The following is a 23128-nucleotide window of genomic DNA, read 5'->3' on the forward strand; positions in this document are numbered from 1 at the left end:
ACTAATAAATTATGGCATTTATTAAGCCAGTCATTAAGTAATTCTTCATGGAGTCTGTCCCACTGTATCATTCTGTTAGTCAAATCTCAAATTTTGGTGTTAATGCTATTTTCAATCACAGTGAGTATTAAACATTACAATTTAATACCATTTAATGAAATTTTAAATTTCATTTGATTATCAGCTAGGCAGCAGAAAACCCTGTTTTAAAATGTAGCAATAGGGGCAGTGTCGTGATGCAGCAAGTTAAACTGCTGCTTCCAACACCAGCATTCCATATCAGAGCAGCAGTTTGTGTCCTGGCTCCTCCACTTTGAGCCAGCTTCGTGCTAATGTGACTGGGAAGGCAGAAAATGCTGGCCCAAGTATTTGGGCCCCTACCATCCTTCTGTGAGACCAGGAATGAGTTCTGGGCTTCTTGTTTTGGCCTGACCCAGAACTGAGTGTAGCAGATATTTGGAGAGTGAACAAGTAGATCAAAGTGCTCTCTATCTCTCTCTCTCTGAGTCCCTCTCTACTTCTCTCCTATCCTCTCTCTCTTTGGTGCTCTTTCAAATAAGTAAATAAACCATAAAAATTAAATATACCAGGGCTGGCACTGTGGTGTAGCGGGTTAAGCCACCACCTGCAGTGCTGGCATCCCATATCGGCACCAGTTCAAGACTCTGCTGCTCCACTTTCGATCCAGCTCTCTGCTATGGTCTGGGAAAGCAGTGGAAGATGGCCCAAGTCCGTGGGACCCTGCACCCACATGGGAGACCTGGAAGAAGCTCCTGGCTCCTGGCCTCAGATCGGCTCAGCTCTGGTCATTGCAGCCAACTAGGGAGTGGACCAGTGGATGGATGACCCCTCCCTCCCTCCCTCTCTGCCTCTCCCTCTATCTCTGTGTAACTCTTTTGTCGCTCCCCCTCTTCGCGGAGGAACGACATTAGACCCTGCGCTGTTCTTTCGTCTGCTCGGCCCTTCCCAGGTTTGCTGCTGGTCCCTCCCGGGTTGGCTGCCGATCCTTCCTAGTTTACGTCTCCGCTTTTCGGTTTGGCTTCCCGTCTTTTGCTCCCCGGGCTAATCTGATGGATTGCAACCTAGCTTCCGTCTCCGCTTCTGGTTTTAGTTTTTCACCTTTTGCTCCCCGGGCTGACTTGATGAATCCCAACCTAGCTTACGTCTCCGCTTCGGCCTGCCCCCGCGGCTTCATCCTCCCTAACATATTTTTCTCTACCCGGTATGTTTCCTAACTTTTCTTCCAACAATATTCCCCTCTCATTTCTCCTGGCTTCTCCCCACAGTCCATATCCGAGTCTAAGTTTCTTCTAGCTTTCACTTTCGCTTTCAACCATAGATTTCTCCTAACTTCCCTGCCATAGTCCATATCTGAGTCTATGTTTCTTCCAGCTTTCACTTTCGCTTTCAATCCTAACTTCTTCCGGCACTTTTTCCGTCCGGCTTTTCCCTAGGCTCTTCCCTAGTCTCTCTCTCCGGTATTTTCCCACTTTTTCCCGCTTCTTCCCTCCTAGGTTTCCTATCCGAGTCACGGCACCATTATGCCTCCTAGGCTTCATATCCGAGTCACAGCACCATTATGTCGCTCCCCCTCTTCACGGAGGAACAACACAGGACCCTGCGCTGTTCTTTTGTCTGCTCGGCCCTCCCCAGGTTTGCTGCTGGTCCTTCCCGGGTTGGCTGCCGTCCTTCCACCTCCGTGGAAGGGCGGCTCCCCCTGCCACTTTCCCCACTTCCACGGGGGAGCGGCACACCACCGGCCGGCTTTCTCGGGGGCTGCTCAGATGTTATCCGGATGTTCCCCTTAGATGTTCCTGGTGCATGTTGTCTCTCTCCTCCTTTATAGTCCTCTTCCACCAATCCCAACTCTGCTGCCCACACACCAAGCACGCTGCTCTCCTCCAATCAGGAGCAGGATCAGCTCCTGCAGGTTACTGGTCAAACTGGAGGCAGCTGTGTAGAAGTTGTTTACTCCTCTTCCAGTGCCATATTGTGGGAGAGCAGATGCATAGAATAAGTCTTAATTTCAGTAACTTAGTCTAGTCCGAGTTGCTCCCCACACTCTTTCAAATAAATAAATAAATAAATCCTTAAAAAATTTAAATGTACCATTTATTATTACAATTTTCTCAATGGCTTTTCTTCATCAATTCAGACAGTGTGTTTGGTCATCACCCTAATCATATGCAGGGTCACTCTGGGCAATCCATCAGGTGCAGAAATCCAGCAAATATAAGAGTTTGAATCACTTGGGCTCTTCTCCTGTCTGGCAACTCAGCACCCCTGAAAATATGATGGCTGACCACACATAATTCTCTATAGTACATCGAGGAAAGGCATTAGGTAATTTCTGCACTGAAATGTTTTACTGCCTATCAAATATTGGGGGGCAGTGGAAACGATATATTCCATAAACAGAATTAGAAGAGGAACAGATGAAAAAAAACAGATGAAAGACCATGAAAGAGAAGGAGGAGGAGGAAGGAAGGAAGAAGAGGGAGAGCAGTGAAAGAGGGATCCTTGCTGAGTGTACCAGTTACAGTGCTAAAACTTACAGGGATTTAATTCTGTCATTTAATTCTCATTAATTTAACCCTAGAAGAAGGTGCAATTGCTATCTCAGGATACAAGACAAGAAACTGAGGTCCAGCAAGAAAACCTAAAAATAGGATCCAAACCCAGACTGTCTTAATTCTAGAGCACTTGTTTTTAAACTCTTAAGCATATTGCCTATCCAATCACAACAAATATTTTCCCACAGCAATGACCAATGTTTTCTGGTATGGAATATTTTTAATGTATTCCTACTTAAGATAAAACATGTTAAATATATTTCCTAAGTTAACATTCAAGTCAAGTTTATATCCTAAGGGGATAAAATCAAATAAAAAGCACAAGAGAACAATATTCTTAAGGTTCAAAAGTTCAATTATCTTTCTTTATACAAAACTTAGCCCACAAACAGAATAACCCTGGAATTTAAAAAGTATAGAGTCATGGTTGCAGGTGTGGTAGTGTAACATGTTTAGGCACCATAAGAGATGTCCACATCCCACATTGGAGTCTTTGGCTTCAGATCCAGCTTCCTGCTAACATGCGTAGGAGGCAGAAGATGATGGTTCAAGTACTGGGGTCTCTGCCACTCCTGTGGGGGATCCAGATGTAATTCCTGGCTCCTGATTTCAGCCTAGCCCAGCATTGGCTGCTGAAGGCATTTGGAAGCACTGTGGGGGGGCGGGGGGGACCCTCCGCCTTTCAAATGAATAAACATTTTTTTAAAGCACAGCCAAACTAATCAATAATTATCCTTTACTTAATATTATGACTTCCTGGATTTTGAGATGTCATTTCAAGCCCTTTACCTTCTGCAAAAAAGTTTCCATATCTGCATTCCATTTATTGCTCAATATATCTTGTGGTAAAAGCATAGAGATATACACGGGTAATTCTCTATCATGAACAGCTACACTGAGGAATGATTATAAAATTTAAGTTCTCTATTTAAGAAAGTATCTTATTTTCAATTATGTCATCATTTTACCACTTAAAGATTGTGGATAATAGTGTAGTATTTTCATTTAACCTGCTCTTCTCCCAAGACTATTTATTGAGACACAACTTAACTATTAAGAACATTTCCACATTTCAGTAAACTGGATTTCATAATTTACCATGAATGATTATGCCATTTAAAATTTTTTTTAATTTGACAGTAATGATAGCTAATAAACTGAAAATATTTGTAGATAAGTGATGACATAATAAAAAGATATTCTCTCAATGATAATTATTATTTGGTAAATAGAAGTTAGCTCATTTTTCATTTCTATAAAAATGGCAAACATTTTCTAGATGTTATAATTACCACCAAGACTTCAGCACTGAGTCCTGAGAGTCTTAATTTCATCACAAAACATTACTTGCTAAATGAGTTACTAATGAAAATTTTCATTTTCAATTTTTGTGAAATTATATATTTTGTAATTAAAGTTTAAAACTAATTTCTCAATAAAAAATTATGATTCTGATTTTAATTACTACCACTCAACTTATGTAGATATCTGTCTTTACACAAGCTTCTTATTTATAGGGAAATATCATGCTTAATACTAGAATTTTTACTGTATAAAAATATTAATTCTGAGGACATATATTCAAAAAATATTATTTGACACTACTGGCCAATAGAAGCAGGGAAGCCCATGATCAGATTTTAAGTGAATAGGCCTGAATGGGAAAAAAACTCATGAACTTTACTTTTTATAGCAGGCAAGTTTTAAATATCATTATCTACATAATGGCAAAGTTTGTCGATAGTGTGAAAGATCATTTAAAGAATCCATAAATATAGAATTACAAAATGTTTATCATATCATAAAATAATTATAATTTTCCATTGATGTATATTTCTACATAGTATTCAGAACAATGCTTTCTAAAATTCAGTTTACTTAGAACATTTAATCTTAAGAATAAGAAAAATGTTTAAATGAAATATATTATCATAAATTTCTTGATTAATATTATATCAAAAAGAAACACTTCTCCTATCTCAGTGTAACTCTGACTTTCAAATAAATAAATAAATCCTCAGGTCAGCAACATTTTTCTAAAATTCTGGCCAACTAAGTATTGGGAAGAATGTCAAACAATAATAATGCACACCACTACTACTGGGACTGTAAACTGGTTCAGCTACTCTGAAGAGCAATTTTAGCAAATATCCAGGTACGGTGACAGTGTACACAGCATATAAACCACAACTGTGCCAGATTATCTTCAGAGGATCCTCAATTAGAATAATTGCTGATTTCTCATCATAAACCCTACAGGTTAGAAAATAATGGAGAGACAAAGTCCAAGTCTTAAAAGAAACTGTCAACCCAGAATGCTGTACTCTGCAAAGCTCTCATTTATAAATGAGGGTAAAATAAAGATCTTCCACAGCAAATATGAAAAAATGTGAGGCAGAAAATCTCCTAGTAAAAGTACAAAGGAAATCCAAAGCAAACAATGGGAATACGTATGGAAAAATGGTAGGACCAAATCATTATTTATCAACAATAATCTTGAATGTAAATGGCCTAAATTCTCCAATTAAAAGATACAGACTGGGGGCCAGCGCTGTGACACAGTGGGTTAACACCCTGGCCTGAAGCACTGGCATCCCATATAGGCACCAATTCAAGACCTGGATGCTCCTCTTCTGATCCAGCTCTCTGCTATGACCTGGGAAAACAGTAGAAGATGGCCCAAGGACTTGGGCCCCTGCACCCACATGGGAGACACAGAAGAAGCTCCTGGCTTTGGATTGGCACAGATGCAGCCGTTGCAACCAACTGGGGAGTGAACCCTCAGATGGAGGACCTCTCTCTCTCTCTCTCCCTCTCCCTCTCCTATCTCAGTGTAACTCTGACTTTCAAATAAATAAATAAATCTTTTAAAAAAAAAAGATACACACTGGCTGAATGGGTTAAAAAAAAGTTTTAGCTATTTGGTGCCTATGAAAAACAAACTTCACCAATGAAGATATATGCAGACTTAAAGTGAAAGGATGGGCAAAAATATTCCATACTAATGGAAAGCAAAAGCAGCAAAAAAATGTTAAAGAGAGACAAAGAGGGCATTATCAAATAATTAAGGGCTGAAAAGTGATCGCTGTTAAATATAAGAGTGGGAATAAGAGAGAGAAGAGATGTGCAATTTGGGACATGCTCAAGCTGACTTACCTCAAACAGTAGAGTTAGAAATATACCAAGGGATTCCAATTCAATCCCATCAAGGTGGCATGTACCAATGCCATCTCACTAGTCCCAGTGATCAATTTCTGTTCACAATTGATCATAATGATAGGACTAAGAACCAAAGGGATCACATAAACAAGAATAGTGTCTGCAAATACTAGCTGATAGAATCAAAAAGGGAGAGAATGATCCAACATGGGAAGTGAGATACACAGCAGACCCATAGAATGGCAGATGTCCTAAACAGCACTCTGGCCTCAGAAACAGCCCTTAAGGCATGTGGATCTGGCTGAAAAGCCCATGAGAGTATTTCAGGCATGGAAAGCCAAGACACTCTGGAAAAAAAAAACCTAAATGAAAGATATCCGCGAGTGAGATCCCAGTGAAAAGAACGGGTCATCAAAGAAGGAGGTACCTTTCTCTGAAGGGAGGAGAGAACTTCCACTTTGACCATGGCCTTGTCTAAAAATGATTAGAGTCAGTGAACTCAGGGGGCTTCCATAGCCTTGGCAGCTCATGACAAGAGCCTAGGGTGATGACTGATGCCATAAACAAGAGTGTCAATTTGTTAAGTCAACAACAGGAGTCACTGTGCACTTACTCCTCATGTAGGATCTTTGTCCTTAGTGTGCTGTACATTGAGATTTAATGCTATAACTAGTACTCAAACAGTATTTTTCACTTTATGTTCTGTGTGGGAGCAAACTGTTGAAATCTTTACTTAATGTATGCTAAACTGGTCTTCTGTATATAAAGAGAAACGAAAATGAATCTTGATGTGAATGGAAGGGGAGAGGGAGTGGGAAAGGGGAGGGTTGCGGGTGGGAGGGACATTATGGGGGGGAAGCCATTGTAATCCATAAGCTGTACTTTGGAAATTTATATTCATTAAATAAAAGTTAAAAAAAAATTAAGGGCTCAATTCAACAAGAAAATGTGACTATAATACATGTATATGCACCCAATGCCAGGAGCCTGGCTATATAAAAGCAATGTTGATAGATCTAAAGGGAGACATAGATGCCAATACAATAATAATGGGGTACTTCAGCACCCCATTTCATCAATGGACAAATCAACTACACAGAAAATCAACTAAGAAACAACAGAGCTAATCTATGCTGTGGACCAAATGGACCTAATTGATATCTACAGAAGATTTAATCCCACAGTTGTAGAATACACTTTTTATCAGAGTGTGGAAATTTCTATAGGATAGACGATGTGCTAGACCATTCAGCAAGTCCCAAACAAATAAAAAATGAAATAATATTATGTATCCTTTAAGACTACTATGGAATGAAATTGGAAATTACCAACTTAAGAAACTGCAGAAAATATGCAAATACAAGGAGCCTGAACAACATGCTCCTGAATGAACAGTGGTTCATAGAAGGAATCAAAAGGAAAATCAAAAAATTCCTAGGAACAAATGAAGGTAACAGTCCATATCCAAACTTATGAGATACAACAAAAGCAGTATTAAGAAGGAAGTTTATACCAATTAGTGCCTTTATCAAGAAACCGCTTTCTCTCTGTCTCTCTCTCTCACTATCCACTCTGCCTGCCCCCCCCCAAAAAAAGAAACTGGAAAGGCATCAAATAAATGAGCTATCCATGTATCTTAACCCCTCCCCCAAAAAAAAACCCAAATTAGTTATAGGAAAGAAATAATATTAACATTTGAGAAGAAATAAACCAAATAGAATCCAAAAAATGATACAAAAATAAGTGAAATCAGAGCTGGTTTAAAAAAAAAAACAAATTTGATACACAACTGGTCCAATTAATAAAGAAAAGGGAGAAAACAAAAATAAATAAAATCAGAGATGCAAAAGGAGATGTAACAATGGATACCACATAAATAAAAAGAATCATCAGGAATTACTACAAATAACTATATGCCAACAAATTGCAAAATCTAGAAGAAACTGATAAATTCCTGGACACAAACAATCTACAAAAATTAGGTCATGAAGACACAGGAAATCTAAATAGTACAATAACCAAGATGGAGACTGAACCAGTAATAAAGATCCTCCAACAAAGAAAAGCCTAGGACTGGGTGGCTTCACTGCTGAATTCTACCAGACTTTTAAAGAAGAACTAATTCAAATTCTTCTCAAACTATTCAAAACAATTCAAAGAGAGGAAATCTTCCCAAAGTCCTTCTATGAGGTCAGCATGACCCTAATCCCAAAACCAGAAAAAGACAGAACAAAGAAAGAACTATATATAAACATCCCTGATGAACATAGATGCAAAATCCATTAACAAACACTAGCTAATTGAATCCAAGAACACATTAGAAAGATTATTCACCAGGACCAAGTAGGATTTATCTCTGGTATACCAGGTTGGTTCAACATACAGAACTCAATAAATGTAAGGCATCATGTTAACAAACTGAAGAGCAAAAACCATATGATTATCTCGATAGATGAAGAGAAAGCATTTGATAAAAATAGTGATCTTCCATTATAAAAACCTTAAGCAACTTGGATACAGCAGGAACATTCCTCAACAAAACTAAGGCAATAAATGACAAACCCACATTCAGTATCATATTGAATGGGAAAAAATAAAGAATGAGAAATGAAGGAGGAGGGAAGGTGAAAGCATGGGTGAGAGGGAGGTTAGGATGGGAAATATCAGTGTGCTCCTAAATCTGAATATATAAAATACATGAAATGTTTTCCCTTATATAAGTTAAAAAATTATTTTAAAAGTCATTCCTATAATCCTATATGTAAAAGTAAGATTAAACTATATTAAAGATAAAATTAGAAAGAATCTGATGAAATGACAACCCATCTTGTAGGCAATAAATCTACAATTCTCGGAGTAGTAGAAAAGACAACTAAAGATACATCTAACATAAAATCAAGGAAAAACTAGAACAGACTATGAGCAAGTTACTTTGTGCTTGCTTGTAACTATCAGCTGTTAGAATTAAAATAGCAAAAATTTACTCTTTAACGTATTTAAATTTGTCAAGTAAAACTGATTTTAATTTCCTCCAATGATAATGTTTCACACAAAGAAAGCTTATTTCCCACTGAAAAGTAATTAAAGCTCTTGTGACTTCTATCTAGAATACAAGAAAATTATCTGTTTTTCATAATTAATAGCTGCCTGGTAACACAGATTCAAAAGAAACAATTTTTAATATGTCAGAGATAAAGGACAACTGGATAGAGACCAATAGTGTCGATAGCTGGTGAATGAGATAACACAATAAAGCATGCATTGTTTCAAACTAAAGGGGAGAAAACTGCAAACACATTTGGAACACCGTTGGCATAAATACAATAATGTGCCTCTTTCTAGTTTACAAATGAATAAGAAACAAGTTGGCATATTAGAAATATGAAGGAATCAAATTTTACTTTTACAACAAAAGTAGATGATATCCTCTGAACACTCTGTTCAATCTAAGAACTTGATGGTACTGGCACTCAGTAGGTACTCAACAGATGTACTAAATGTCCAATAGAGGAATAAAATACAGTTCATTTACTGAGTTCTTGGTCTAGGTACCACAGATAGAAACAGATCTCTCCAAAACTCCCAGGCAAAGGCTACCTGTTCTCTTATCCTTCAGCTTTTGATCACAAATTCTTAGTGTTAAAAATAATATTACTGGCCGGCGCCATGGCTCACTAGGCTAATCCTCCGCCTTGCGGCGCCGGCACACCAGGTTCTAGTCCCGGTGGGGACGCCAGATTCTGTCCCGGTTGCCCCTCTTCCAGGCCAGCTCTCTGCTGTGGCCAGGGAGTGCAGTGGAGGATGGCCCAAGTGCTTGGGCCCTACACCCCATGGGAGACCAGGATAAGTACCTGGCTCCTGCCATTGGATCAGCGCGGTGTGCCGGCCGCAGCGGCCATTGGAGGGTGAACCAACGGCAAAGGAAGACCTTTCTGTCTGTCTCTCTCTCTCACTGTCCACTCTGCCTGTCAAAAAAAAAAAAATAATAATAATAATAATATGGCCAGCACTGTGGCATAGCGGGTAAAGCCACTGCCTGCAGTGCCAGCATCCCATATGGGCGCTGGTTCGAGTCCCGGCTGCTCCATTTCTGATCCACCTCTCTGCTATGGTCTGGGAAAGTAGCAGAAGATGGGCCAAGTCCTTGGGCCCCTGCACCTACATGGAAAACCCAGAAGAAGCTCCCAGCTGCTGGCTTCAGATCAGCGCAGCTCCAGCCATTGCTGAAAACTGGGAAGTGAACCAGCGGATCTCTCTCTCTCTCTCTCTCTCTCTCTTTCTCTGCCTCTCCTTCTCTCTCTGTGTAACTCTGACTTTCAAATAAATAAATATTTAAAAAATAATAATATTATACCTTCACCTTTCCACACCTTGATCCTCCAAAGAATAATTTTAAATATTATCCAGCTCTGTAAAGCACAGTTGAAGTAAACAAAATAAGACTAATGTATTTGATGCTTAATATTATAACATTTATATTTATCTATTACCTTCCTTTAGATCAATATATTTAAATAATAGCTAAATCTTTTTTCCTTAACAATAAATATGTGTATATGTGTATGTACTTTTCAGTAACTAGGATCTCTCAGGAAAAAGAAGAAAATCTGTAAATTATGCTCATATTTTTAATTCATCTGATTTTTAAAATATTTAATTTTTAATATATTCCTATATTTTATTAAAAATTTAATATATTTTTCCATCAAATTCCTAAATCTAACATTTCAACCCAAGAGGACAAATTTGGCAATCCTTCAAGAACTTATTATCAAAGAATGAAAATTTAATTAACCATAGAATGAATCATAAATACAATGTTAAATCATGCCATTTATGACCCAACAAATTTTTTAAATGTCATATATTAAACGGGCAATTTTTCCAGAATACAAACTTAGTATCTGCTATCTTTTTTTTTCTTCACTTCATTAAAATGCAAAGAGACAAAAAGACAGAGATCTTCAACCCACTAGTTCACTCCTCAAATGCCTGCAACAGTCAGAGGCCCAGAATCCAGACGGGGTGGCAGGGATTCAAGCACTTGGGCCATCTTCTACTCTCTCCCAGAATGCATCAGCTGGAAGCTAGATCAGAAGCAGAAGATCCAGAACTCAAACCAGGCACCCCAATATGAGATGCAGGTGTCCCAAGTGGTATATTAATTACTGCTCCAAATACATGCCCCTCCCATAAATTTTAGAAATATTTGAGCATATTTGAAAATGAGAGAAATAGGAAAAGGCATGTCTAGAACCTCTTAGTCTTATCTTCCCTGTGGTTAAATAAATTTCTAGTAATGTCCTCCAAAATAACCATTTGTTACATTTTTTAATTTTTCTAATGTAAACAAGAAGTAAAAGAAAAACAGACAGGCAGAGTTCTCACACACTGGTTCAGTCTCCAAATGCCCTCAAACAACTAAAACGTGGCTGGATAGGAGCTGGGAACTCAATTTACATCTCCCACATGAGTAGCAGGAAGCTATCTACTTGAGCTATCACCTTCTGCCTCCCCAGGTCTGAAATGGCAGAAAACTAGAATTCATAGCCAGTGCCTGGTATTGAACCCAGGTACTCTGAAAAATGGGACGCAGACATCTTAACCACTACACCCAATGCCCCACCTTCATTTTATTTTTGTAAGTGATGGTGAAATTTTTGTGTAGTTTCAAATTGTGAAACATGTAAACAGACTTTAAAACTGACAAAATTTAAAAGCTATAAAAGAGTTGCTTTTTTTTAGCTCAAAAGTCTTTTTACTCATGTTATCATTTATTACTATGACAGTATCCAATAAAATGATGTGATTACCTGCATAGGGCAAGGTCCATGGATCACTCAGCCTGAGCTTCCAATTGTTGTCCTGAATAACAATGGTGAGAGTGGGTATCCTAGTCTGGTTCTGGATCTCAGTGGGAATGCTTCCAACTTACCCCCATTCAATAGGATATTGGCCTGCATTTGTCATAAATTGCCTTGGTTGTGTTGAGGAGTGTTTCTTCTATACCAATTTGATTAAAGTTTTCATCATGAAAGGGCAATTTTTTGAACAGCTTCAAAAGAATCATAGTTAGTTCTCTAAATGCCTAGTACAATTCAGCAGTGAAGCCATCTGGTCCTGGGCTTTCCTTTATTGGGAGGGTCTTTTTGACTGATTCAATTTCCATCTTGGTTGTTGGTCTATTTAGGTTTTCTTTGTCTTCATGGCTCAGTTTAAGTAGGTTGTATGTGTCCAGAAAGCTGTACCCCCAGGAGGGCAGCAGGGCCTAGCTCAGGAGCCCACACAGACGCCCCACCATCCTCTCCGTATGGAGCTATGGCACAGGCCAGTTCTTCTTCTGAAGCCGCACCCACAGCCTCCTGGTGGCAACAACATGATGATGGCAGGATGGGCCACCGCTCGCCTCCATCAGCGACAAGCATGGAGTGACAACTACCGCAGGTGTGGAGGTGTTGAGATGTAAGGAGTAAAAGTACAGTTGCTTTTTTAATAGTAGATGACATACTCCATCAATTTCCTCCCATTCTTCATGAGTATACCATATTGATGAGTAAATAAGTAAAAACAATTGAGAAAACATTACCAAAATATTTTTAAAACAGGCAATCTCACACTCACGGTAAAAACAGCCAAAGGGAAACAAACGCTTGCATAATCAGGATGTTCTGTTGTATTCACGAACAATACAAGCCCCCGAAAATGAAGACAGTAATTGTCTCCACTGTGGCAAGGCCAGCTCTCCTCTTCACAAAGAGCACTACTTATTATCAACAGCCACAGATACAAAAACAACACGCACAAATTCTGCCCTTAGGGCACAGTGAAGTCCCACGTCAAAATTGTGGGCCCTTCCAACAGACCTTTATATACTTGTTTTAAGTAAATCAGACTTTTAAAAAAATCCTCCAAAGAAAAAGTAGGAAGAGTTGTTCCAGAGGCTGATTCTAGTCTACTGCTATATCCCCAGGTGATAGGCTCCAGAGACGAATGTTAAATTGCAGACAAGTGTCGCTCCCCCATTCGCGGAGGAACGACACAGGACCCTGCGTTGTTCTTTTGTCTGCTTGGCCCTTCCCGGGTTTGCTGCTGGTCCTTCCCGGGTTGGCTGGCAACCCCTCCACCTCCGTGGAGGGGCGGCTCCCCCTGCCACTTTCCCCACTTCCATGGGGGAGTGGCACACCGCCGGCCAGCTCTCTCAGGGGCTGCTCAGATGTTATCCGGGTGTTCCCTTTAGATGTTCCCTCATGCATGTTGTCTCTCTCCTCCTTTATAGTCCTCTTCCACCAATCCCAACTCTGCTACCCACACGCCGAGCACGCTGCTCTCCTCCAATCAGGAGCAGGATCAGCTCCTGCAGGTTATTGGTCAAACTGGAGGCAGCTGTGTAGAAGTTGTTTACTCCTCTCCCAGTGCCATATTGTGGGAGAGCAGATGCATAGAATAAGTCTTAATTCCAGTAACTTAGTCTAGTCCGAGTTGCTCCCCACAGACAAGATAACCTCAGTCTCTTCTAGCACCACTTGTTAGCATGGCTTCCTCTCTCCCCTGTGCATTTCCAATCTCACTATCTTGACCTAGCAGCTGGTTGAGTTCATTAAAATCACAGAGCCAGCTGATGTCTCCATAGACCATATTTAAGAGGTTGCTCCAACATGTTTCCATGAGATCCCAGAAGGTGGATGAGAGATGGGTGCATACCACATCCCAGGACAACATCTTTTACAAGCCACAATATCACTTTAAAAAAAAACAGGTTAATATTTCTGAAGTAAGAAATATTTTTAAAAATCAAAAAATAAAAACATGGCAAATCTATTTACAGCATTTGTGAAGTGAATTATTTCTCTATCAAGGCTTTCTTGTGTAGACTAAGTTTCCCATTAAAATGTATTGGCCTCTTTCTTCTTCTAAAAATAAAGACTTTGAATTGCTTCAAATATTTTGATTGCACAGAAATCAGACATAGGACATTCCACTTATTGTTGAAACAGGCTCCTAAATTATGATACAGCTATTATGATCTCTCAAACTGCTTTAAACAGATGTATTTAAATATTTTTATGGAAATAACCCTAAAGCTATTTATTATGTTCATTAAATTAAAAATTAGTATTCTCATAAGCAAATTCATCCCACTAAAGTTGTACTATAGGAAAATTTTGGTTTTTTTTAAAGATTTATTTATCTGAAACACAAAGTTAGAGAGAGAGGGAAAAATAGACAGAGATCTTCCATACTCTGGTTCCCTCCCCAAATAGGTGCAACTCCCCAGATTGCTGCAACGGCCAGAACTGCACTGATCTGAAGTCACGAGCCAAGAGCTTCTTCTAGATCTCCCACATGGGTGCAAGGGGCCCAAGGAATTGGGCCATCTTCTACTGCTTTCCCAGGCAAATAACAGGGAGCTGGATCGGAAGTGGAGCAGCCGGGTCTCAAACCGGTGCCCATATAGGATGCCAGCACCACAGGCATGTAGCCCCACCCGCTACACCACAGCGCCAGCCCCCAATATCCTTGAATACAGACGAAACTATTAACATTGAGTACCTATGTTGTTAGTAGCCACTGCCACTTTCTCTCACCTATACTACTGCTATCCAAAAAAGTAGGTTAGGTATATCACAATGTTCTCAGTTATCTATTCCTACTTGGAGACACTGAATTTCTACACTGAATGATAAGAAATCATAAGGAATATTCCTGTTCAAAAATATTCACTATTTGAAAAGCAGAGAGTGAGGTTGGGGCGGGGATGGAATGTGGGACAGAGAAATGGAGAGAGCTCTCCCATCAGCTGGTTTACTCCTGAAGCCAGGAGCCAGGATCTCAGGTTCTCTCAGACAGGCAGCAGGAATACAACTACTTCAGCCAATACCTGCTGCTTACCAGAGTGCATATTAGCAAGATCAGGAGCAGAGCTGGGACTGGAACCAAGCACTCCAAAATGGGATACAAGTGTCCCAAAAAGAATTTTAACCTCCATGCCAAGCATTCTTTCCCAAAAACCTTTACTGACTCTCAAACTCAAGTTGATTTTTAAGTCTTCTTCAATGTGAGCTCAGTTCATCTTTCCATTATGATCAACAACACAAACCCCTGTTCCACTCAGACTGGTCTAGTTGATATCTGCTTTCCTCTAAAATATATTTCAATATTGTATACCCTACCCATTTATTGAGAAATAATCATCGCATCTTGGGGGACTAAAGCCTTCTTATTTAGTAAGTCCAAATCACAAGTCTTTCTCTAAAATGCATATTCCTCCCACAATTCCACAAGAATAAATCTCATAACAGAAATAAAGTTGTCTTGAAGGCATTTAAAATGAAATCACTAAATTGATAACATTAAAATTTGGCATCTCACAGTTTCTACAACAAAGCTTCAATTCATCATGAAGTACATTTTAACTCAATTTATATTTTATTTTGATTTATTGTACTTATTTAATAAGTATAGTGTTAAAATTTAATCAGCATGCTGTTTATTGATGTATGTAAACAAACCAAATTATTCAAATAGATTGACATTACTGAACTTATTAAAAAGGAAATCTAACATAAATTATATTCTTCATTGCACAGACAATAAATTTATTGAAAAGCAGTATAATCTAGTTTTGTTCTAATCATATAAGCTAATGCTTTATTAAACGAAAAATAAATAAGACTATTTATTGTAACAATAAGAAATTTTCTAGAAGAAATGACTAAAATAAAAAAGATCATCATTTTTCAGTATACCTTATAATCTTACAATCAGACTTGCTTATACTTTGATATACTGAACTGGTGTTCTCAAAAAAAAATACTGAGGCTATAGAGGAAGAATTTAGGCAAATGCATCTCCAAAATATGTTTTTTAAGAATAAATCTACAATTATCCAGTTAAATACAATAAGGTACTATGCTATAGAATTTTTTCATAAAATCTAATAATTATATCTATTTATAACAAAGTAAAACCATGGGTCAGAATATTGTGAAACCTGGAAGAAACCTTTAGAAGCATGTATTTCCAAGGACAATTTCTCTAATCTGACAATTTCCCCAGTCCAGCTCAATGTATATTCCACAATGACCCCAGAAACAAGTTCAATAGGTTAAAAAAAAAAAAAAAAGCTAAAACAAATGCAAGGAAAGAAACCTAACCAAGCTTATCAAAGTCAACACCACAGGCAATTTTACAATATGGCTAGTCTTCAGTTTCAGAACTGCAAATACATTTACCTTGGAAAGCAGCTGCATTCCGAGATATTAGCAACTTCAGTGTAGAGCTGGACGTTTGAAGCACCTGCTGTATATCTTGGCGAGCCGCAATTTGGTATCTCTCCTCCATCTTCCTGGTGCAACATGTTGATTTTCTGGATATGCAAACCTGCAGATCGGGTCCTAGAACACATGAAATAGTTTCCAGAATGATTACCTGTCCATTTAACAAACACTACATGTTACACATCAGGCATTATAATTAGCACTGCACACCAAGGCTGATGTCCTATGTGGAGAGTTAATTTGCTAGATTATTGAAAGAAGATTAACTTATCGTGCATCAACACAATCAGGAACAAAATACTCTAAATCATTAACTCCTGGCTCAAATATTTTGTTACCTTTTTAGTCCAACATTAAGGGGGGTTAAGATACTGGTCAAGACACTCATGCTCCATATTACAGTGCCTGTTTTCAAGCACTGACTTCTCTCCAGATTCCAGCTTCCTGTTAATGTGAACCGTGGGAAGCAGCAGGTGATGGCTCAAGTGGTTGCGTACCTCTTCTCAGTGTGAGAGAGCTGGATTGAATTTCTGGCTCTGACTTGGGCAATATCACTGCAAGCATTTGAGAAGTATATCAGTGGACGGGAGCTCTCTCACATGTACATGTGTATTCTTTCTCCCTCATTCTCTATGTGTGTGTGTGTCTGCCTCTAAAATAGATAAAGATATGAAGCATATCCACTTACTATAAAAATATATATAATTTATATAACTATACAACAGTAAGTCATGTGGAAGGTGGGGTTTTTTTGCTTATTTTACCATTTCAGCCAAAATTATTTGAACCTAATATGTTACAGAGAATTACATGAACAATTATTTTTTCCTGAAGAAATAATTGAAATTTTACATCAAATAAAGGTCAAAGGATTGTTCCTTATTTTTCAGTTTCCATCATATTTGTGCTACTTGTAAGATAAGCTATTATTGCAAGAATGATATGATGGGGTATCCAGGCCTCCACAAGACCAAACCAAGGACTCAAACTCCTACTTAGTAAACAGCTGATAAGATAAAAATTCCTGTTGTGAAAGCATTTTTTTACTTGTATAGTCATATTTATAAAAATCACGTATTATGCACATAAAATGTAAATTATTATACATATAAGGGAGTTATATTTTTAAAAAACTGCTAGTATGATTTTTGATTAACAATACTCATCCTAGGTAATAAGCCAGTGCATGCAGCTTTATACATAATCAAAGAAGAAATGATGTGGAGCATGCCATGGTCAGTGCCTAAAGAGGAAATCTTGATTAAAACATCATGGTGTGAGCCCAAAGGCAACCCAAAGCTACCTAGATTTTATGCAGTGCCCATGAAAATTACATCTACATGTCCTAATACAGTTGTTCCATGATTTTATAATACAAAGAAAAACTGTGGCCCTTAATCTCTAGGAGCTTCACGGCTCCTACATTAGTTCTTCACTGAACAATCTTAGATCAACATAAGTAAAATATGCATGCACACACAGAAAAACACACATACAAATGCATACTTATAACAATCGCCTTTCAAATACTTCCTACTCTTTTACACAGAGCTGACCTCAAGTCTCACCATTTCCAAAAGTTGGTCCTGAATAATACCAAAGTATCTGAACCACTCTGAACTTCCTGCCAACAAGGGACACCAACATTTATAACGGTTTTTGCTTTAGTTTTTTTTTTAATACTAGACAACAAATAACAGCATCTGAGCATTTTACAAAGGCTAATAACCATAAAATATTTATGTGTCACTGTGGGTAACATGTTGGCAATGCTTTTTCATTTATCTTTCCTACAGTTGCACATAAGCAAATTCTACTTCAAACAAAGAAGTAAAATAGAGCTATCTTCTCAGCTTTATTCCAAAAGACAAAAACTGAGGAATAGGCCTTCTGAAAATAGCAATAACAAAGACTGGGGAAAAAAACTAATGAATAAGTATGGAAGTCTATATGCATATATAACATGGAAATACCTACTAGGGAATTTGAAGACTGATGATAATAAATAGATTGATGCAAAGACCTCTCCAGAATTCAAATATCTAACACCATTTTGCTAGACTACATCCCTAAGTATGGCCTGCAAAGACACCCACGTTGTAGCATCTTTCTTCCTCCATCCTACTGGCTCATCTCTAGTGACAGTGGCTATTGTACTCTTCCCCTTCAACTCTGGCCTTATTTCTGTTCCTAAGATTCCTTTTGTTTTTAATTTAGAGTAGTATGTTTATTATTGACAAAGATATAAAAAATAAGCATAATGATGAAAATGCATAATTACCTGGTAGTTGGATTTAATGTCCTTTCCCACCCAGAAGACAAAATTCAAGCAAGAAAAATTAAAAATTATTCTCTTCATTAGAAAGTAACTAGATCACTTGGACTGGTGAGATGGCATTGGTACATGCCACCTTGATGGGATTAAGTTGGAGTCCCCTGGTATGTTTCTAACTCTACCATTTGGGGAAAGTCAGCTTGAGCATGTCCCAAATTGTACATTTTTCCCTCTCATATTCCTACTCTTATGTTTAACAGGGATCACATTTCAGTTAAATTTCAACACTTAAGAATAACTGTGTATTAATTACAGAATTAAACCAGTCATATTAAGTAGAACAGACAAAAAAACTACTAAGAGGGATAATGTATTAAGTTGTTCATTATCAGTCAGGGCTATGCTGATCAAGTCACCGTTTCCCATAGTGTCCATTTCACTTCAGGAGGTTTCCTTTTTGGGGTTCAGTCAGTTGTCACCGATCAGGGAGAACATATGGTATTTGTCCCTTTGGGACTGGCTTATTTCACTCAGCATGATGTGTTCCAGATTCCTCCATTTTGTTGCAAATGACTGGATTTCGTTGTTTCTTACTGCAGTATAGTATTCTAAAGAGTACATATCCCATAATTTCTTTATCCAGTCTACCGTTGATGGGCATTTAGGTTGGTTCCAGGTCTTAGCTATTGTGAATTGAGCTGCAATAAACATTAGGGTGCAGACCGCTTTTTTGTTTGCCAATTTAAATTCCTTTGGGTAAATTCCAAGGAGTGGGATGGCTGGGTCGAACGGTAGGGTTATCTTCAGGTTTCTGAGGAATCTCCAGACTGACTTCCATAGTGGCTTGACCAGTTTGCATTCCCACCAACAGTGGGTTAGTGTCCCTTTTTCCCCACATCCTCTCCAGCATCTATTGTTGGTAGATTTCTGAATGTGAGCCATTCTAACCGGGGTGAGGTGAAACCTCATTGTGGTTTTGATTTGCATTTCCCTGATTGCTAATGACCTAAAACATTTTTTCATGTGCCTGTTGGCCATTTGGATTTCCTCTTTTGAAAAATGTCTATTGAGGTCCTTGGCACATCTCTTAAGTGGCTTGTTGGTTTTGTTTTTGTGGAGTTTATTGATCTCTTTGTAGATTCTGGTTATTAACCCTTTATCTGTTGCATAGTTTGCAAATATTTTTTCCCATTCTGTCGGTTGTCTCTTCACTCTCCTGACTGTTTCTTTTGCAGTACAGAAACTTCTCAATTTGATGCAATCCCAATAGTTGATTTTGGCTTTGACTGCCTGTGCCTCCCGGGTCTTTTCCAGAAATTCTTTGCCTGTACCAATATCTTGAAGGGTTTCTCCAATGTTCTCTAATAACTTGATGGTGTCAGGTCGTAGATTTAGGTCTTTAATCCATGTTGAGTGGATTTTTGTGTAAGGTGTAAGGTAGGGGTCTTGCTTCATGCTTCTGCACGTGGAAATCCAGTTTTCCAAGCACCATTTGTTGAATAGACTGTCCTTGCTCCAGGAATTAGTTTTAGATCCTTGATCAAATATAAGTTGGCTGTAGATGTTTGGGTTGATTTCTGGTGTTTCAATTCTGTTCCATTGGTCTGTCTGTCTGTTTCTGTACCAGTACCATGCTGTTTTGATTACAACTGCCCTGTAGTATGTCCTGAAATCTGGTATTGAGATGCCTCCGGCTTTGTTTTTGTTGTACAAGATTGCTTTAGCTATTCGAGGTCTCTTGTGCCTCCATATAAATTTCAGCACCATTTTTTCCAAATCTGAGAAGAAGGTCTTCGGTATCTTGATTGGTATTGCATTGAATCTATAAATTGTTTTTGGGAGAATGGACATTTTGATGATATTGATTCTTCCAATACATGAGCATGGAAGATTCTTCCATTTCTTGGTATCCTCTTCTATTTCTTTCTTTAAGGTTTTGTAATTTTCATCGTAGAGATCTTGAATGTCCTTGGTTAAGTTTATTCCAAGGTATTTGATTATTTTTGTAGCTATTGTGAATGGGATTGATCTTAGAAGTTCTTCCTCAGCCATGGCATTGTCTGTGTATACAAAGGCTGTTGATTTTTGTGCATTGATTTTATACCCTGCTACTTTGCCAAACTCTTCTATGAGTTCCAATAGTCTCTTAGTAGAGTTCTTTGGGTCCCCTAAATAAAGAATCATGTCATCTGCAAAGAGGGATAGTTTGAGTTCTTCCTTCCCAATTTGTATCCCTTTAATTTCTTTTTCTTGCCTAATAGCTCTGGCTAGAACCTCCAGAACTATATTGAATAGCAGTGGTGAGAGTGGGCATCCCTGTCTGGTACCAGATCTCAGTGGAAATGCTTCCAACTTTTCCCCATTCAATAGGATGTTGGCTGTGGGTTTTTCATAGATTGCTTGATTGTATTGAGGAATATTCCTTCCAAACCCAGTTTGCTTAGAGTTTTCATCATGAACGGGTGTTGTATTTTATCAAATGCTTTCTTGGTGTCTATTGAGATAATCATATGGTTTTTCTTCTGCAGTCTGTTAATGTGGTGTATCACATTGATTGTTTTGCGCACATTAAACCATCCCTGCATACCAGGGATAAATCCCACTTGGTCTGGGTGGATGATCTTTCTGATGTGTTGTTACATTCTATTGGCGAGAATTTTATTGAGGATTTTTGCATCTATGTTCATCAGGGATATTGGTCTGTAATTCTCTTTCAGTGCCGCATCTTTTTCCGGCTTAGGAATTAAGGTGATGCTGGCTTCATAGAAAGAATTTGGGAGGATTCCCTCTTCTTCGATTGTTCTGATTAGTTTGAGAAGAATTGGAGTCAGTTCTTCTTTAAATGTCTGGTAGAATTCAGCAGTGAATCCATCTGGTCCTGGGCTTTTCTTTGTTGGGAGGGCCTTTATTACTGTTTCAATTTCTGTCTCAGTTATGGGTCTGTTTAGGTTTTCGATGTCTTCCTGGTTCAATTTAGGTAGGTTGCATGTGTCCAGGAATCTATCCATTTCTGATAGGTTTCCCTGTTTGCTGGCATACAAGTCCTTGTAGTAATTTCTGATGATTCTTTTTATTTCTGTGGTGTCTGTTGTTACATTTCCTTGTTCATCTCACCAGTCCAAGTGATCAATTTCAGTTCACAATTGATCATAATGAAAGGACTAAGAGTCAAAGGAAGCACATAAACAAGTCTAGTACCTGCTACTACTAACTGATAGAATAAAGGGGAGAGTGATCCAACATGGGAAGCGAGATACTCAGCAGACTCATAGAATGGTGGATGTCCTAAACAGCACTCTGGCCTCAGAATCAGCCCTAAAGGCATTCCGATCTGGCTGAAAAGCCCATGAGAGTATTTCAGGCATGGAAAGCCAAGACACTCTGGCAAAAAGATCTCTGTGAGTGAGATCCCAGTGGAAAGAACAGGTCTTCAAAGAAGGAGGTACCTTTCTCTGAAGGGAGGAGAGAACCTCCACTTTGACTATGACCCTGTCTAAACAAGGTAAGAGTCGGAGAACTCAGAGGGCTTCCATAGCCTTGGAAACTCATGACTGGAGCATAGGGAGATTACTGATGCCACAGACAGGAGTGTCAATTGGTAAAGTCAACAACAGGAGTCACTGTGCACTTACTCCTCATGTAGGATCTCTGTCCTTAATGTGCTGTACATTGAGATTTAATGCTATAACGAGTACTCAAAAAATATATTTCATTTTGTGTTTCTATGGGGGTGCAAACTGTTGAAATCTTTACTTAATGTATACTAAACTGATCTTCTGTAAAAAAAAAAAGAAAAAGAAAAGAAATTATCAACTCCCAACTAGACTCTCACTGGGATTAAACATGACAATAGGTCTGATCTGATTTCATCATCATTTAAAAAAAATCATCTATTATTTTTCACTTTATGTTTCTGTGTGGGAGCAAACTGTTGAAATCCTTACTTTTGTATACTAAGCTGATCTTTGTATATTAAGATAATCGAAAATGAATCTTGATGTGAATGGAAGAGGAGAGGGAGTGGGAGGGGGGAGGGCTGTGGGTGGGAGGGATGGTATGGGGGGGAAGCCATTGTAATCCATAAACTGTACTTTGGAAATTTATATTTATTAAATAAAAGTTAAAAAAAAAGAAAGTAACTAGAAAGAATGAATATATTTTAATGTTCTAGGAAGCAGTTAACATTTTATCCATTAAGTCAACAACTTAGCTGTACAATATTTCTATGAATGATTGGAAAAAAGGATAGCTACCTATATATTTTGCTTCATTTGTAGAGAAGAGTCCATTTCCACACACACGCAGACCAAAATCTGGAAATGAAAAGTTGATCTTTGTTTTCTAACTTAGCATCTGTTTCTGATTTATCTTCAGTTTATCACAAGTTTGCTTCATCAAGCTTCCTTTTGCTACAGAGCCATCCTCAGTGCTCTTCCCTCTGAATAGGATACCCTCATCCTACATGTGCTTACTCACACATGCAGCAAACACACACTTTCACCTCTTTCATCTCATCTGCTTTTCTTTCACTCTTCACTCAAGGGAAAATACCCTTAACCTCTCAGGTAGCTCAAGTCTGATCACATGCACTTAGAAGAACACATACCTCTCTACTATACTTATTATGCGTACAATTTTATAATCTTCTGTGGTTCTTAATTAATCGGTTCCCCCACCTATATTTAATGCTCCCAATGGAGGAATTTTTGTCCCTTATACCCCAAATGTCAAGCATATCACCTAACACTTTACAAAACACTCAATTTTCATTAGTTAACAAATAGTAGTGACTCATGCTCATTTATTCCTCACATCAACCCTATGATATCTATGATATGGGTATT

At 38.4% G+C, this 23128-nt stretch overlaps 1 protein-coding gene across 1 annotated transcript in view; it reads right to left on the reverse strand.

Moving 5' to 3' along the window:
* The window catches only part of GPC5 (glypican 5), a 1597736-nt gene that overhangs the window by 1529798 nt on the left and 44810 nt on the right, over positions 1-23128 (reverse strand). The window contains exon 2 of the mRNA XM_017343550.4: positions 15965-16126. Within this exon, the coding sequence (XP_017199039.2) occupies positions 15965-16126 (162 nt within the window). The remainder of the gene's footprint in view (positions 1-15964; positions 16127-23128) is intronic.

The sequence above is a fragment of the Oryctolagus cuniculus genome, chromosome 9, assembly GCF_051225735.1.
Source record: "Oryctolagus cuniculus isolate XC-2025 breed Fujian yellow rabbit chromosome 9, ASM5122573v1, whole genome shotgun sequence".
Taxonomy (NCBI): domain Eukaryota; kingdom Metazoa; phylum Chordata; class Mammalia; order Lagomorpha; family Leporidae; genus Oryctolagus; species Oryctolagus cuniculus.